Consider the following 17,661-nt stretch of genomic DNA (forward strand, 5'->3'; position numbering starts at 1 on the left):
TTATGTGCAGGGCCGCTCCATCACCGAGATCTTATGCAAGCTGCACCATGTCATATACAGCACAGACCTTGAACCCGGAAGAAGTGCCGTGGCATCCCTCGATGCCTCCAAAGCTTTTGATTCGGTTAGGTGGAAATGGCTTTATGCCACCATGACCAAGATGGGGATAGGGCCTACCTTTCTAAACTGGGTCAAACTCGCATGCTCTTACCCCTTTGCTGCAGGAGTCCGAACCAACAATACCTTCTCTGACAAATGGAATCTCTCCAGAGGAACTCGACAGGGATGCCCCCTATCCCTCTTACTCTACATCCTGGCTTTTGAACCAGTTGCGGCATATCTTAGACAGGAGTACAGTGATGAGGGCATAACAATATATGGAGTGACCCACCTAGTCTCTATGTACGCAGACGACATGCTCCTCTACCTGAAAGACCCTGAACACACATTACCCTACATACTGGAGACACTGGAGGGGTTTTATAGATGCACGGGGATCCAAATTAATCAAGATAAGTTCTGCCTATACCCCTTAGCCGCCCTAAGCCATACCAAGAAGGAACACCTCCCCCCACTAGCACTCAAATGGGAACCCACCACATTCAAATACCTGGGCATTAGATTCCACTGTGACCCCAGAACCGAACACACACTAAACACGGTAAGGGCTAAAGAAGGCCTAGTCAAATCATTCGACTTCTGGAGCAGGTTGCCTCTTTCGGTGGCCGGCAGAGCAGGACTGCTCAAAATGGTGACGTTACCACGACTCCTGTATTTCTTCACCAACGTCCTGTACAACATCCCGCAGCAATTTTTCAAGGAGCTAAATAAACTCTGCCGAAAATTCTTATGGCACGAGGGAAGACAGAGTCTCCCTGGAAGCAACACAAAGTCCGTACGACAAAGGAGGCCTCAAAATCCCTAACTTCGAACTCTATTATCTGGCAGGCCAACTGAAGCATGTGATACAGTGGATGGCTGACGACGCCTCCACGGACACTCACCTGCTACGGCCCACAAACTCCCCGATGTTGCTCAGAGACTTACTTTGGATCGAGCCGGAAGAGAGTCACCAAGACTCATACTTAATCCGCCTGGGCACCCGGACCTGGAGGCAGGTCTGCAAAATCTCCAAACTGGCTGACCCCTACTCCCCACAGATCTGAATATCCGGAATAATGTCGACCAGACCAAAAGGCCAGAAAGTAATCCGGAACATATGGGAACCCTTCGGTATCGCCACCCTGGGAGACCTTGTGGATGACCAGGGCATTCTTAAGTTCACCGAACTGCATGAAACCACTGGGATACCATCAGGGCAATTCCTCCTACACGGGGCAGTAGTGAGCAGACTCTCGAAACGATGGCCAGAGGTGGAAACCCTCAACACCGGACATGAAGCCATCGAAAACCTGCTGAGTGTGGCAGAGGGAGGCCACGAAACTCCGAGGCTCTACGAGACCCTGCTAAACTGCGCCACGCAACAAGAACTCAAGAGTAGGGAAAAATGGGAACTTGAACTTGGCATGATGTTCGATGACAGCGAGTCGGAAGTCGTGACACAATACCACAAAAAAGTATCCCGAAACGGCCGCTTCCAGCTCATACAATTCTACATAATCCATAGGGTTTACCTAACTCCAGACATTATCTCCAGATTTAGCAGCACAGGCGCTGCAACATGCCCCAAATGCCAAGAAGCTTCCATAGGAATGTCCCACAGGTTCTGGGGATGCTCGGCAATTCAAGCCTTCTGGACACAGATCCAAGCCAAGGTGGCCGAAGTGGACATAACACTGGACGTGCAATCCCCAAAGGCTTGCATTCTGGGCCGATACCCTGAGAGAATAGGCCACTGAACAGACTTAAGGACCTAATGTATATCCTGGCAAAAATAAGAATTGCCATGGCCTGGAAATGCCCCAGAGCCCCCAGCGTTGCAACATGGTGGGAGGATCTCCGCAGATGGACTACAGCCGAGACAGGGGCATGGGAGCTGGCACAGACAGCAAAAAATAGACACCTCCGATGATCTATTACAGTGGGTGGCCCTCATGGTGACCCTGTTCCGCACGAAGGAAGACAGCTCAATCGGTGGAGACCCAGACAGCCCACGTTAACCATTGGTGTACATGGACTGCAGCACACTGTTATATACTTGGTCTATTGAGGAGGGAGGGAGGGACGGAGGGAGGGGGGGGGGGAGTTATCACCAATACGCAACTGTCTTGAAAATTATATTATGTTTGTATTGTTGTTGAAAATAAAAAATACATTTAAAAAAAAAATGTTGTTTGCATCCGAACAGATTACCATGGTCCCCTGGGGAATAGTCCTAATAGCACTGGTCCCGCCTCAACCCACGCTTATATGCAGGACTTACCAAAAAGGGTTTGTGTCTGTAGCCATCATTCACTACTGCTTCTAATCCTATGTAGCATCATAAAAAGGGATAGTCCCTGAGGCCCATACATGTACTTCCCTTAACCCTACCTTTAGACAGCACTGAGAAAAGGGGAGGCGCATAACCCTTGGACTCCTTTCCATAAAGCCTGAGTCTGCAACCTGTGGCTCTCAAGATGTTTTGGACTGCAAGTCCCATGATTCATTACCATAGACAGTTTTGGGTAAGGCTGGTGGGAGTTGTAGTACCAATACACGTCTTTAGGGAAACCCAATAGAACTAGCTAAGTAGTCGTTCTACCTTATATTGGGGGTGGGTCAATATTTCAAAACATCAGGAGGTAGTTGACACATCAACAGTTTACAGTTGTGTTCATTAAATCAAAGCTGTAAATGGTATATTTAAAGTCATATTTTAATTCAATAATTTGTAGAAAAAATACATTTTGAGTTAAGAAATGATGGGACAACCCCATTCATTTGGTACAATAAAACATACACACAATGTCTAAAAAGAGAGAGACTGTTTAGTCGTGACACATTAGTTTGTATATTTTGATATCAAATATCTAGAAGCTTAAAATGGATATGTTGATCTATGCAGAAAAAAGATTTTACACTTGCAAAAATCCTCAAGCCCTATTATGGGGCAATTATTTCGTCAAGCTAGTAATTGTTACACTAGATGGTTAGATAGAACTCGACATGTTTCAGTTCTCTGGTGATTCTGGGAACTTTCTTCAGGAGTAGTGTCACTGTATCTAAATCATTCCTTACAGTAAAAACAAACAAACATCAGTAGGAGGTGTATTTAATACATTTATCATCGGATATCAATTCCTATTACTGGTATTGCATGGCGGGGTTGGATCTGCCTTCTGCAACTAGTCCTGTCTGGAGCAAGTGGCTCTTGAGGAGGTAAGGATCCTGAGTTAAGCAGGTTTTCGATCTCCTAGGTCTATTAATAACTCCAAGTTGAATTATTATACAACCTCATAAGATGAGAGTTTTGAACTTCAAAAGTCGTTCTTTATAGATAGGGGCTTCGAAAGTTCAAGCCACGTCTAATCGTTTGTTAAGCGGGTGGGAACGGAATGTTCTCATTAGTCGAAGCGGTAGTAGGGGCCAGAGCCTGTATTGGTTATCAGGTGGTCTTTGGCTCATGTATGGCTTTAGGCAGGTGTGTCTGTATTCTTTTTTTGTTTTCTGAATGCGGGCAGTTCAATTTAAGGTCTGTGTAGACGAGATCCTTTATTGAATCTGTTTTGGTTAGTCTCTGCACTAGCGTCCTTCCTATTCCTGGATCCTCTGCCTGCCGCTGTCTCGATTGGAGTTGTAGTACTACACATCAGGAGAGCCAAAGATTGCAGACCTCTGGCATTGTAAGGAAGGCATATTATCAAACAGTGAAGACCGACACAAGTGATCACAGTTCAAGGGTGTTTATTGAACTTCAATGGGTTGATTGACAGCCTGTCTACGACCATCAAATATTAACGTAGTCCTAGTGGAGTCTCTGTCAAAATAAAAGGGCCTATACTAATAAACCTATTGCCAATAGTGTCGGAGAACGATGTATGCAAAAGAAAAGTGTTAAAAAAACAATGTCAGAATAGTTGAGCAGTTGGCTTCTCTGCCCCACATTTTCAGCATGGGACAAGGTGGCACACTCTAGCTTCGCACACACTCTGGATTGTCTGCCATGAGGATGCAGTTCAAAGCATAGGGCCTTCTGCGTCAGTCTTTCCCAACAAAAGTCTTATTGCAGAATGCCTGGTGTAACAAACAAGTACTAGTTCCTTTCTCATCAGGATTTTCACATTCACAAGTTCTCTGGTTTACTGTTCAACAAGGATTTCCCTCACTCTGACTTTTACCCCTTAAACACAAGTTCACAATTAGTCTCCCTCAATGGGGCTCGGACCACGGGTCTCGACTGGGTCAATGGATATTTCTTAAACCTTTGCAGTACCACTTCAATACACTTCATCCACAAGTTTCACATAATTGCTTTTGTTTCTGCCACCTTTTGGTTGGGTATATCACACAGAGACCTTTGATTGAGCACACCCGCAGTGCAGGACCACTCTGTTGCTTTGTCTCGTACCTTCATTGATTGATATTAAAGTTCATACATTCATCGGCAATTGAGCTTTACTCGCGTCTTTCATCACAAATGTTAATATTCTTCGATCTTGTGCTCTTCATACAGTGCTGTGACCTGAACCTTGACTTCAACACACACCAGTCTTGCGTTAATCTCAGCAACTCAATGGCTGTTTATCTCTCTGGCGCTGCTTTAATTCTGGAGCAAAAGCCTGTACCACAGCGGCTGCTGCTCCTCCCCGACCTGACCAGTCATGCAGGAGGGCACCGCGTATCTCCGATACACAAGGCAGGATTCTTCAGTCTGGTTTCCTGGCCTTACACCTTTTAATCTGAAGGTTTCTGGAAAGTAACGGTTTCTCGCTGGAAAGGACAAGGGTATCTCCTTTCTTGTTCTCCCTTCTCAGTTTGATGTCTTTTTTCCCCTCGTTCAACTGCCGTCTGGAAAACAATGTTCCTTCGTGTGCTTTGCCTCGCTCAGAGTGTGCTTTTGTGCAACCGCCTTTTATCCGTGTGGGGAAGCTTAATGGAAGTTAGTTGTGAGTTAACAGTAATTGCTTGACTTTGTGGGACATGTCTGGTATGAGTCTGTGGGTCTAGCGGGTGAGACACCTAGTTTTTCGTACACCTAGAATTAACATAGGAATAAAAACTTCTTAGTTTAGGGGAATAACGTTGCAACATTTCAGATTCCCCAACAAGCGAGGATTCTCCTTCAACACTGATGGCTGAGTGAATATTTCACTATGAATCGTGCGCAATGCCCACGGAGGCTCCTTTCTTTGAAAGTAAACTCAACAAAGAAACTGATCGTGAAAGCAAGCTCATGTTTTTTTATCAGCGTCCTGTAGATACAAACTTTGGTGTCCTTCTACAAAGGAAGTGTAAACCTTGGGGGCTTCCTCTTCTTACAAAGACATTTTCAAGCTTCAGACAATCGGGCTATGTTAGCAGAGACCCAGACAAGCGCAGGCAATAACAACCTGGTTGTCAGATGTAGAGTGAGATCCTGCACCTGTCCATGGCTCTTGTGGAATTAAAGATGGTGGTATGCTTTCATGTAACCGCATACCAGCACTCTTTGAAGACTCATGTCAACCCATACGTGGGCCAATCACCTAGCACCCCAGATCTCTGTGCACAGGAGTTCTCAGTATTATTAAGCACCACCCCAGTGGAGGGGAGAACCTGCTATAGAAAAGTTATAGATCAGATCAGTTTGACTGTGTGGGTAGCTCAAGGAAGAGTGTTGGAGGAAGGAGTGTGGCAGAGAGTGGTCAGAAAAGAGTACTAGTAAGAGTACATGGAGAGTGCAGGAGGGTTAGTTTGAAGGCGGCTGGAGTAAGAGAAAGTCACCATTTGAAGGGCACAAGATGTTGGGTAGCAGCACTGTATGCCATCAGATAACGCTGGGAGGATGTTGGAGGAAGGAGATGGGCGGCAAAAGCCTATATCCAGGAGGGAGAGAATGTTATTAGGGCGAAAAGCTGTGCGGATGCTGGAGGATGATTGGTTTCACCTCGGAAGAAAGAGTGATAAGGATGGAGAAAAAGAACCACCAGAGAAATAGGTTAAGAGGGAGGAGGTGAAGGCCCTCCCCAACACCAGTGTCAATGAGAGGAGAATTAGTGGGGGAGACTGAACTATAATGCCCAAGGTACTGGGAGGAGACATTTGGAAGAGGGAAAACAAGGAGGTTCTGTCACAATAGGTTGTGTCAGGGTAAAATCTAGAACTTGTACAAGATGGTGCAAACTCACTGCCAGGGAGCATATCATTAGATGGGACTGAGGTTTCTACCTGTCCCAATTCCTAGAATGGAGAGCTGGCCAAGGATCACCTTCAGCCAGATGCCGAGACCAAAGACCACAAGCCCTCTGTTGAAAGTATAAAGCCAGCAGCTAGACAATCTGGAGGAGTCCCTCTTCTTTGCCTAAGCCCAAAATGGGGTTGCTAGAGAGGCCCTGAGCACCATACTCAATTGACCAGGGTTTTGGAAACCCACAACATGTAGAGAAAGACCTTGGTAGTGGTTTGGACATGCAACTAGGATTAGTCCAGGGGTGACCATTGGAACGTTGTAACGGATTCTGTATTCTATTTTGACTTTCCCTGAGAGATTCATAAACCATAACTCTCAGAAGGGGGTTCCCATTGAAGCAACCTGAATTCGTTTCTTTATTGCTATGCTTTTCACATTTTTTGTCTCTACGTTTGCCTTGCCTTACTCGCGTTATTCCCAGGAATATTGTAATAAATCACAATAGTTTTTACTGGCAGTGTCTGGTGATCTCCAATCAAAGCTCTCTGTGACACTAAATGTTAAACTTGGTGTATATATAGTCTTGATAGACTTCCTGGTCCCAGGCCATCCTGTGACAGTGTAAAAGGCTTTTTCTGCTGGGTTTTGTTATACATTGTTTAATAAACAGTAAGGCAATATGTACAGCAACTTTAGCAGACAGGTGTCTTGTAAACTTGGGCATTATCAGAGCGTAGACAAAAACAAAGGGGGAAATGAGAGAGCATGGAAAAGATTACTCAATTTCCAAATCTCTTCAATTTTTCTCTGGATTCAGATCGCTTTATGGCCCGGTTATAATTAAAACATACCTGGCAAAAGGAATTTTCAACAGTTCTTATCTCACGATACCATAGAGTGGTACATAGAAACGTCCTACTAATTTGGAATGCCAAAAACAAGAAACTATGATCAGAAATTGAATTAAAATGACTTCAAAGGTCAGTTAGCCCTTCTATATAGCACACAGAAAGTTGAGTTGTACATTCAGGTAAGCTGCCTGCATAATCCTTGTAGGAAAATCGTTGAAGTTAACAAGGTGTTTCATGCTAGTAGTGGACGCCACGCTCAACAAGTAGCAACAAACCCTATGGGGAATTTGTGAGAGCAAAGCACAATTGCTTAGAGAATTCTGAATATAAAAAAGAATCCACATTAAACGGCACTTCCTGATAAGGGTTCATGAATAAAACATTTTACAGAAAGCAATTAAGGAGGCCAAAGAAATACCACATGAAATATTCTGTATGCCTAATAGAATTAAGAAGCTCACTGTATTTAGTAATAATGTTACTTCAGTTCAACTAGCTTTGAAATATTGTATCATCTCTTCAAATGTCCTAAATTTGCATATATGAGGAAGGACGGTTACTGATGTGTTTATTCCTTTAAGGTTTCTTTTAACTCAAACCACAAGTGTAATGTACATTTTACTTAATGTTACTGGAACACATTTGCACAATTTGCGGAAGTGAAAACTCAAATGTCAATTTTTTTGTCCTTCCTTCAGGCACCAAAGCAGTATCCCTACAATAACCTGTACTTGGAGAGAGGTGGTGATCCTAATAAACAACCAGAAGAAGTGAAGAATTACGAAATCTGAGCCAATGTTGCAGAAAGTGTTATGAAATGTTTTCTGCCATTTGTGCTTACCCTAAAATACAAAATTAAAAATTGGTTTAATAAAATTATTTATTACAAAGTGTTGGTGGTGTTGCATTGGATAGAACGCTGCTCTCAGTCCACCAATGGAGCAGCATCTTGCATGTGCGTATTCTGACGTATTTGGTGTCTTGGTGACCACAAATTAACTATTTGTTGTTGACCACTGTTACCTTGCTGCACTGATTCCACCCCCCACCTTCAATGAGGTAGTACCCACTGCTATCCTGCTGAACCTCGACTTGGTGCCCTCCGCTTTCTGCTCCTTGATATTCTTTGTCCACTGTAATTTAGGAACAGCTGTCAATTGACAAGGCTACCAGCGCATTCTAGGCATGCTAAGCTACATAGGCGCCCCAATGCAGAAGGGTTCTCCCCTGACTGCTCCCCAAACGAACATGCTCAAATTGTGCTTTTCAGCAAAATTTGCATACTAAGCCACACAGCAATTTTAACACCCGTTCCTAATGACCGTCAAATACCAAACACTTTAATCCGCCAACAAACTTGAGTCTCGATCAACCCATACTTGCATACAAGGCTCCCCTTTGGACACAAATACCTCAATTGCGCCCAACATGATCTAGAAACAGACCTACTTGTAAACAAATTATTTTGACCACTGCATAAATAGAACAGCAACGCTATCTTTCATTTTCCTTCTGTCTCCATTAACCACAAGCCTCCATTTTTCTTTGGGCCCTAGCACCAAGAGACAAGGCATATGCCAAGGGAGCATGCTATAAAACCTATTAACACAACCGATTATTAAATTGCATCCATATGTACTTATGCAAGCACTGCATAAATAGTTCTGTTGAGTTACTGTTCTTAAAAATATTTTTCTTTTTAGTTGCTTTACCTTGCTTTATTTATTTATTTTATTTATTTATTTAAATTTATATAGCGCGCAAGTAGCCCAGACGCATTGAGGCGCTGTTACTTGCAATTACTTAGTTACATGGTACATATGATAGCGATTGTTGACATATTATGAGTAGTACAGGAAATCATACTGTTGTTACAAATATAGCATTTGGGCTATAATTACAAACCTAAATGATAAGTATTTGTGCTGATGTGTCGGTCCTTATGTGAAGAGGGTAGTTTTCAGTGTTTTGCGGAAGGTGGTGAGGGAGTCCTCGCCACGGATGGTGGGAGGTAGGGCATTCCAGAGGGTGGGCGCGAGGTAGGGGAAGCTGGACCCACCCGCTTTTACTCTTTTCACTAGTGGCACAGAGAGCATGTTGGTGTACGGGGATCTAGTTGGCCTGGTGGTGGAGACAGGGTGGATCCTTTGAGAAAGGTAGGCAGGAGCAGTGAAGTGAATGCACTTGTGGGTCAGTGTCAGGGCTTTGAATACGATCCTTTCCTTTATTGGGAGCCAGTGGGCTAGTTTCCTGGCTTCAGAGATGTGTTCTCTTTTAGCAATGCCTTGCCCGGAGAGCATTGTTCTGTATTACTTGTAGTCTCGCTAAGTTTTTGTTGGAGGTTCCAAGAAAGAGTACATTGCAGTAGTCTAGCCTGGAGCCGGTGATGGCTCTGGCTATGTTGGTGCAGTTCTCTTTGGATAGAAAGGGCCTGATTGCGTTGATAAGTTTAGCATGATATGCAGCTGCGGATGCTATTGCGTTGACTTGTCTATCCATGGATAGGCTGGAGTCCAGGTAGACTCCCAGAGTTTTGACAGAATCGGAGACCGGGATTTTAATGGAGTCAATGGTGAAGTGGCTAAATTGGACATCTAGGTTTTTTAGCGTGTCGGGGGAACCTACCAGGAGGAGTTCCGTCTTGTCAGAGTTGAGGCATAGTCCGTTGTCGGCCATCCAGGCTTGGATGGTGTTGTAGAGGTTGTTGAGGGTCAGGGAGTCGGTGTCATAGATACCTGTGAGAGTGAGGAGGATCTGGGTGTCGGCGTAGTTGGTGTATGAGATGCCCATAGCGTCGAGGATGAGGAAGAGGGGTCGTGTGAAGATGTTGTATAGGGTGGGGGAGAGACAGGAGCCTTGGGGTACACCACAAAGTATAGTAGTTGGGGATGCGGCGGCTAGGTCAGAGAATACTTGCATAGTTCTGTCTTGTAAGAAGGAGGTGATCCAAGATGTGGCCTCTGGGGAGAATTTGGCGGTGGAGGAAAGGTGGTGGCAAAGGACGCCATGATCCACGAGGTCAAATGCCGCGGATAGGTCAAGGAGTAGGAGAAGTGCTGGTTTACCCATGTCTCTAGCATCGTCCATTTGGTTCTTCAAGTCAAGTAGGGCGGTTTCGGTCCCGTGTCTAGGGCGGAAGCCAGATTGGCGGAGTCCAAGGCGTTTGTTCTCTTCAATGAAATGCTGGACCTGCAAGTAGGCTGCTTTGTCCAATATTTTGAGGAGGAATGGGACAGTGGTGATAGGTCTGTAGTTGTTGGGGGAGGTGGGATCGAGAGTTGGTTTTTTCAAGAGAGGTCGGACCCAAGCTTCCTTGAGGGAGGCGGGGACTTTCCCTGTGGTAAAGGAGGCATTAACGAAGGCTGTTAGGAAGGGCGCTAGCGCTTCCGTGCAGTCTTTGATAATGGAGGCTGGGCATGCATCACCTTTGCAGTTAGAGGGCTTGATGTTCCTCATAATGTTGATGATGTCTTTTTCTTGGATGGGTTTGAAGGAGAAGGGTAGGGGGGGATCCGTGGCGTGTGACGGCATAGGGATATGGCTACTGGGTAGGGCTTGTTTAGTGGCTAGTATTTTGCTTTTGAGGAGGCTTAATTTGGTTTGCATGGCCGTTTGTATTTTGTCACACCAGTCTTTGTCTTTGGTGAGATTCTGGGGGGCGGGAGTGGGTGTCTCGAGCTCTCTGAAAATGGCGAAGATTTCTTTGGTGCTAGATTGGGCTTCCGAGATTCTGGATTCAAAGGATTTGGCCTTTGCTTGGGTGATTGCCTTTTTGTATTTGGTGGATAGGGCTTTAAAGAACATCTTGTCTTTTTCAGAGTGGGACGTTTGCCACTGTGTGAGTGCAGCTTTTTTCTCGTTGCGGAGTGTGAGGAGCTCAGGTGTGAACCAAGAGTTGGAATGGGTAGTGGGTTTGGATTTGCGTGGTTTGAGAGGGGCAATGGAGTTGATAGCTGCTTTAATGGCAGTATCATAGGTTGTTGCGAGTGTTTCTGGGTCTGATGAAAAAGGTGGTCTGAAGGCTGGGCCTTGGAGGAAGGGCAGTAGCCTTTCCTTGGTGAGCTGGCGGGAGCTTCTGGTGAGGCAAGGAGGGAGCGGTTGGGGCAAGGGGGCAGCAGGGGAGCTAGTGGTGAGGATGCTAAAGGTGATGATGTGGTGGTCGGACCACGGGGTGGGATTGTTACCTGTAATGATGAGTGGGCAGTTATGCTGTGCTATCCAGTCAAGCGTTCTGCCTTGAGTGTGAGTAGGGCTAAGGATGGTGTTCTTGTAGCCTAGAGCATTGAGGGCAGAGTCAAGGGATTTGGCTGCTACGTCCTTACTATCCCGGAGCCCTAGATTGACGTCCCCGAGGAAAATGGCTTTAGACTGTTTTTTGAGGTTGTCAGAGAGGAGGTGGATGAGAGAGGCTTGGAAGTCTCCTGTTGGGCCTGGGGGGCGGTAAATGGTGTGCACAGTAATGGTGCAATGGGGAGAGAGGGTTATTTTAACTTGGAGGTAGTCGCAGTTGTTGTTGGTCAGGGATTTCTCTATCTTTCTGATAGAGAGCGAGTCTCTGGCAATAATTGCTACACCTCCACCTTTGGGGAGGCGGTCTTGTCTAGTTATGGAATAGCCAGGGGGTAGGGCGAGGGATAGTGCCGGGCCGGAGGCATCATGTAGCCATGTTTCTGAGATCATGAGTAGATCTAAGTTGTGGGAGGTTAGGAGGTCATGTATGTCTAGGGCGTGGGCATTGATGGACCTGGCGTTAATCAGGGCGCATTTCATGTGGGGTTCAGTAGTGTCTGAGAGGGGGTTCATGATGAAAGAGGGTTTGGTGGAGGGGGGGGGTTGAGCTCTGGGTGTTAGGGGAGATGCAAATCACAGATTTTACACTGGGGGTCACATTTTCAGTGGTGGTGGACACATGTGGTATAGCATTTGGCACACTAGCATTCAAAATGGTGGTAGAAGAATTGTTAATCACAGATTTTACACTGGGGGTCACATTTTCAGTGGTGGTGGACACATGTGGTATAGCATTTGGCACACTAGCATTCAAAATGGTGGTAGAAGAATTGCTAATCACAGATTTTACACTGGGGGTCACATTTTCAGTGGTGGTGGACACATGTGGTATAGCATTTGGCACACTAGCATTCAAAATGGTGGTAGAAGAATTGCTAATCACAGATTTTACACTGGGGGGGGGTCACATTTTCAGTGGTGGTGGACACATGTGGTATAGCATTTGGCACACTAGCATTCAAAATGGTGGTAGAAGAATTGCTAATCACAGATTTTACACTGGGGGGGGTCACATTTTCAGTGGTGGTGGACACGTGGTATAGCATTTGGCACACTAGCATTCAAAATGGTGGTAAAAGAATTGCTAATCACATTTTCAGCGGTGGTGGACACATTTGTAATCACATTGGTTATGGAGGCGGTATAATTGTACGGAAAGTGTTGGTGGCTGTGTAGGTAGTACTTGACGTGGATGCAGGCTTTGAGGTTTCGCGGGGGTGCCTGGCCTTATCAGCGAGTGCGGAGGGTTGTACAGTGCGTGAGCATAGCCGCGTATTACGGCTGTTCGTGGGAATGGGCTGTGAACTGAGGGCAGCTTTCAAAGTACGGGCGCGAAGCCTGAGGTGGTGCAGGGGTTGGAGAAAAGCTTGCAGGGGTAGAGCTTCTTACCTTCCGGGTGCGGCATATGTTTAGGGCAAACGGCAGATGAGCAGCGAAGAGCTGCAAAGAGCACAGGGGGCCTTTTCTCCTGGCCTTCTCTCGTCGGCTTCGCCTCTCGGCCCTCTCCCCCTCCATTTAAAGCAGGAGGGGAGGGGCAGGCAAGCCGACTTGGCGAATGGCCAGCAGACTTCGTGGAGGTTTCTGATACTTCAATGGAAACTGCTCTGGCATCCATTTTAGCAGGTTTCAGGACGGCACACGCGGCGGGCGGGATCACAATGGAACACACGGTTGTTCCAAACGAGAGAACAGCTGATCCAGCTGGAGTGGGAGGAAACGTGCTCGCAGCGGAGCTGCAAAGAGCACAGGGGGCCTTTTCTCCTGGCCTTCTCTCGTCGGCTTCTTTGACACCAAAGCCACAACCGGCAGAACACCACACATCCTTTCCTGCAAAGCCACCACTATTTAGACAACTTTCAAGACACTCGCCCTGGAATGCAAGACTGCCAAGATAGCATTCCTGAAGGCCACATTGTATGCAGAGAACATCCTCCCTGCCTCTGTACTGAAGACTCTTCAACCCGAGACACTCCTCCCTTCCCTGGTAAAGCTCGGAATCTCCTTCAAGGTACCTTCCCCTCGACCATCAAGAACAGACATCCTTCCACTTAGATTGGGACGTGGCTACCTCAGCAAGTATTGTCCCACCACACATCTTCTCTTCCTAGTTAAGGTTCTTCACAAAGCAATAGCCACTCAAGTGCACTTACACCTAAACACCAACAACCTCCTTCAGTCCTACCAATCTAGCTTCAGAAAGAGATGAAGCAAAGAAACCGCTACCTTTTAATGTGATCCACAATGTCCTTATCTACTCAACAATGGCCATCCTTGACTTCTTGTGCTCGTCGACCTCAACAGCATTCAACATAGTAGACCATCAGACAGACATTCTACGTTGCTGCATGGGCACCAGCAAGACCATCCTCTGCTGGTTCAAATCATTTCTTGCTTAATACCACCTATTAGTCAAAATAGACTCCTTCAGCTCACTAACTCTACCCATCCCTTGTGGAGACCCACTCGCCCCCAAAGGATTAATCATTCCCCACTCACCCCCTTGATATTCATCCTTTACATGGATCTGCTCTGTACCCTCCTGACTCCACACAACATCCACCAATACACTGATGCGACAAAGCTCTACCTGAAGATATCCTCCATTGAAGACATCCACAGGCTCCAGGCATCTAGTACCGCATTGATCCGGTCTTAGATGACAAGTTTTTGTTTACCTGAAGCTCAAACCCTCAAAAACTAAATTCCTACTATGAACCTTGAGGGTGTCACACCCCAGCTAACCACCTGCACCAAGTTCCTTTTGGTTTTACATTTTTCCAGATGCCTCTTCTTCAAGGAGCACATAGTAAGGAAAAAAAAATAGCTTGCTGCGAACGTTCCCTTCTGTAGAAAATAAAGCCCCTCATTCCAGCAAACTACTTTGGATCTGCTGTTCAAGTCTTGGTCTTCACCGACCTGGATGAAGGCAATTCGGCCAACCACCCTGGCACTCCTTATTTGTGTCCTCATTCTGCAGCATGACGCCTCAAAGCACTCTGCAAATTCGACCACATCAACATGACCCTAATTGAGCTGCATCAACTCCCACTGCAAGCACTTAACCACCTTTTGAATTCTGCTGCATCATCTACAAGACCGTCGCCCTCCAGTACCAAAGCTACCTTGCTGAAAAGCTCAGCATCTCTTGAGGCCTGCAATCCACCGGAAGCAGGGACATATGCAGACTTGACAACTGCCAGTACAGGAAGGAAAGAAGCAGAGATTAGGGCTTCTCTGGCTATGCCCCAAGACTCTCGAACCTCCTCCCAGTAAACGACACTTTCCCCCACACTGCTACATTTCAGGAAGGAGCTCAAGAACGTCCTTAAAAGATTTTGCTCCTCGTCAACACTTGGGTCCACACACCCTCCACACCTAACCTGACACTGGGTGATTTGCTCCCCGAGCCTCCCTGGTTGTTTGCAGATACCTTGCTGCCAAATTGCCTGCACACTCCCTTCGCTGTGGTTAGGTCCCTTGAATTGATCCTTTGAGATCTGCTTCCCTCTCCCTGTATGTCTCTATGCCTCCCTTGCTTCCCAAAACTAGGTCTGTGCTCACTCAATAAATCTACCAATAATAAAATAGCTAGGCTACAATCGAGGAAAATATTGCCATGCTTTAGTTTCCTTATTGAAAAGCAGCAACATTGCATGTGTTTTTCGGCTTGACGTTTGCTTGAGAAAATTCACTCGTGGCCCATTTGTTTGCAATGTTATATTTCCTTGCAAATAAAATGTGGGGGTAGACCCACCGCAACCCTCGGCATATCTCCACTCTTGTATACCTAAACCTAACCCCCCATTTATATTTGCAAGGAAATCTTTTTTTTTTCTCAACTAGATATTTTATTAGGCTTTGAACAAAGTATACAACAGACATCAGCATTTGTATATCATAATATGACAACACATTCTTTACATGGGTCCTCGATCCGTTCAATGGCTAGGGATAGGGGTCTCACATTCTGAAGGGAGGTGTAGCCCCTGCGTAGGGGTAGGTCTCAGCCTCGTGGGTCAGTCCAGCCTTTGGTATGGAGAGGCCCTCTGGGTGCTTCCCAAGTCTTGTGAGCGCTATCTTGGCCGTTGTTAGGAGGTGAGTACATAGGCGAGCCATATGGCCTGATAGTGGTAGATCTCGGTCCACTGTGTCCCCCAGCAGAACAATCTCAGGGTCCCAGGGGATAGAGAGTCTGGTAATCGAATGGATATGGTTCAATTGCTTTCGGGCATTCCCAGAGTAGGTGGAAAAGTGATCCCACCGAGGTGCATCCTCCAGCAGTTTGGGGAGGGGGAGGAGCCAGATATGTACAGTTGCTCCAGGGTGATTTAATACCTGTAGCACACCTTATACCTTCCCTCCCTATTGGTGATGCGCTGGGTGTTTTTGTGTAGTCTTGACCATATTCTGTTCCACCTTGATGGGTCCAGCTCACGCCCTAGGTCCTTTTCCCAGTTGGCCATGTATTTCTCCTTATGCTCAGGGTTTGACTTTTCCAGGAGCCGGTACAGCTTAGAGACTTTCCCTTTAGGGGGAGGGCTGCTGTCGGCATGTTAGACTTCTGAAGCCCCGTTCTTTGTTGATTCGCTGGGAGATCCAGTGGCAGATCTGTGAGTAGTGAAATCTTTCCCCCTCAGAGAGCTTGAACTTTGCCTTGCAGTTCTCAAATGTGAGGGGATGCTCTCCATCGAGGAAATCGGAGATCTGAAGGCCACCGGCCTTACAGGCAGAGAAACTGCGATTGCAGAGTCCCAGAGACAACCCTGGGTTGTTTCACACCAGTGTCAGCGGCCCCAGCGATCCTGCGACTCCCCATTTACTGGCAGCTGCCTTCCCAATCTTGACCGTATTGCGTGTTGCTGGGAGCGGGTTTAAGTTGGGCGGGGCTTTCCTGGTTTGTATGTGCGGACGGTCGGATAGAGGTGACTTTCTCCACGCCTCTATCTGTAGCCAGTGCTGCCGATCTGTGGTTCGGGACCAAGCGAAAGCGTGTGACAGTTGGGCCGCACAACTGTATCTAGATACAACTGGGACTCCCAGGCCCCCCGTGCGTCGGCTGCGGGGTCATAATTTTCTTTGCCATACGAGGTCTTTTTCCCCTCCAGATAAACTTCATTATTTCCCGCTGCAGGGAGTTGAGGTTGCTCTCCGGGAGTTGGGAGCACTAGGCAATGATGGATCAGTCTGGGGACCAGGTTCATCTTTATCGCCACAACCCGCCCCAGCCAGGAGATTTCTTGGTTATTCCAGCAACTCTGGTCCAGGCAGAGGTCATTGAGGAGCTGTGGAAAATTGCGTTGGTAGATCTGGGTGCTGCATTTGGGAATGCGGACTCCTAGGTATTCAATTGTGGAGTCAGCCCATGGGATGGGAAGCCCTGGGGTGAGAAGATCCTTTTCTTGCTCTGTTAAGTTGATCGGTAGACTTGTCATAGTTCACCTTAAAGCCAGAGACTGCTCCAAAGGCTTTAAGCTCCTCCAGCAGGGGTAGTAGGGAGGTGTTCGAGTTAGTGATGGTTAATAGCAAGTCGTCCGCATAGAGTGCAGCCTTATATTCTGTCCCTCCCCCACAGTGAGCCCTCTGCTGAAAGGGTCCGCTAAACGAGAACATCAAACGGCTCCATAGACAAAGCAAACACCAAAGGAGATAGCGGGCAGCCCTGGCGCATGCCCCTGGATATGGGGATGACAGCTGATCTAATGCGGTTAACTCAGAGCTGGCAGGATGGGGTCTTATAATTTGCCATGGTCCATTTTATAAAGTTGTGGCCTAGTCCCATGTGTGTGAGCCTGCTTTGGATGTAGTCGCATTTCACCAGATCGAACGCTTTATGTGCGTCAAGGGAGATGACCAGTAATTCTTTCCCCATTCTATTGGCAGATTCGATGATATTTAGCGTTCTCCTGATACTGTCGCGAGTGCTTCTGCCCGGAATGAAGCCGATCTGGTATCTGGATATCGATTCGGGGATAGCCCCCACCACCCCTAGTCTGGATGCAAGCACCTTAGAATAGATTTTCCTATCCGTGTTTGTAAGTGTTATGGGTCTGTATGAGGGAATTTGGTTATTAAAAAAGAGGGAGAACAAATGGGCCTCAAGCAAATGGGCTAGATTGTGTTTTTCGAAACTGCATACACATGGAATTTTGAAAAAGATTAATGAATATTTAGGCTGTGATGGACAGTAACATTGGTCTGTGTTGCTCAGATCACCTTATTCCAATGTGACTTGGATATGGTGAAAGGGCT

The 17,661-nt window shown here is 46.6% G+C and overlaps 1 protein-coding gene across 1 annotated transcript in view; it reads left to right on the plus strand.

The window, feature by feature from the left end:
• NDUFB8 (NADH:ubiquinone oxidoreductase subunit B8) overlaps nt 1–8,012 on the plus strand; it is a 246,316-nt gene extending 238,304 nt beyond the window's left edge. Inside the window, exon 5 of the mRNA XM_069610489.1 lies at nt 7,821–8,012. Coding sequence (XP_069466590.1) covers nt 7,821–7,913 — 93 coding nt within the window. The 3' untranslated portion in view covers nt 7,914–8,012. The remainder of the gene's footprint in view (nt 1–7,820) is intronic.
• Nucleotides 8,013–17,661: the final 9,649 nt, after the last annotated feature.

The sequence above is a fragment of the Ambystoma mexicanum genome, chromosome 8 (assembly GCF_040938575.1).
Source record: "Ambystoma mexicanum isolate Mex_15411 chromosome 8, UKY_AmexF1_1, whole genome shotgun sequence".
NCBI lineage: Eukaryota > Metazoa > Chordata > Amphibia > Caudata > Ambystomatidae > Ambystoma > Ambystoma mexicanum.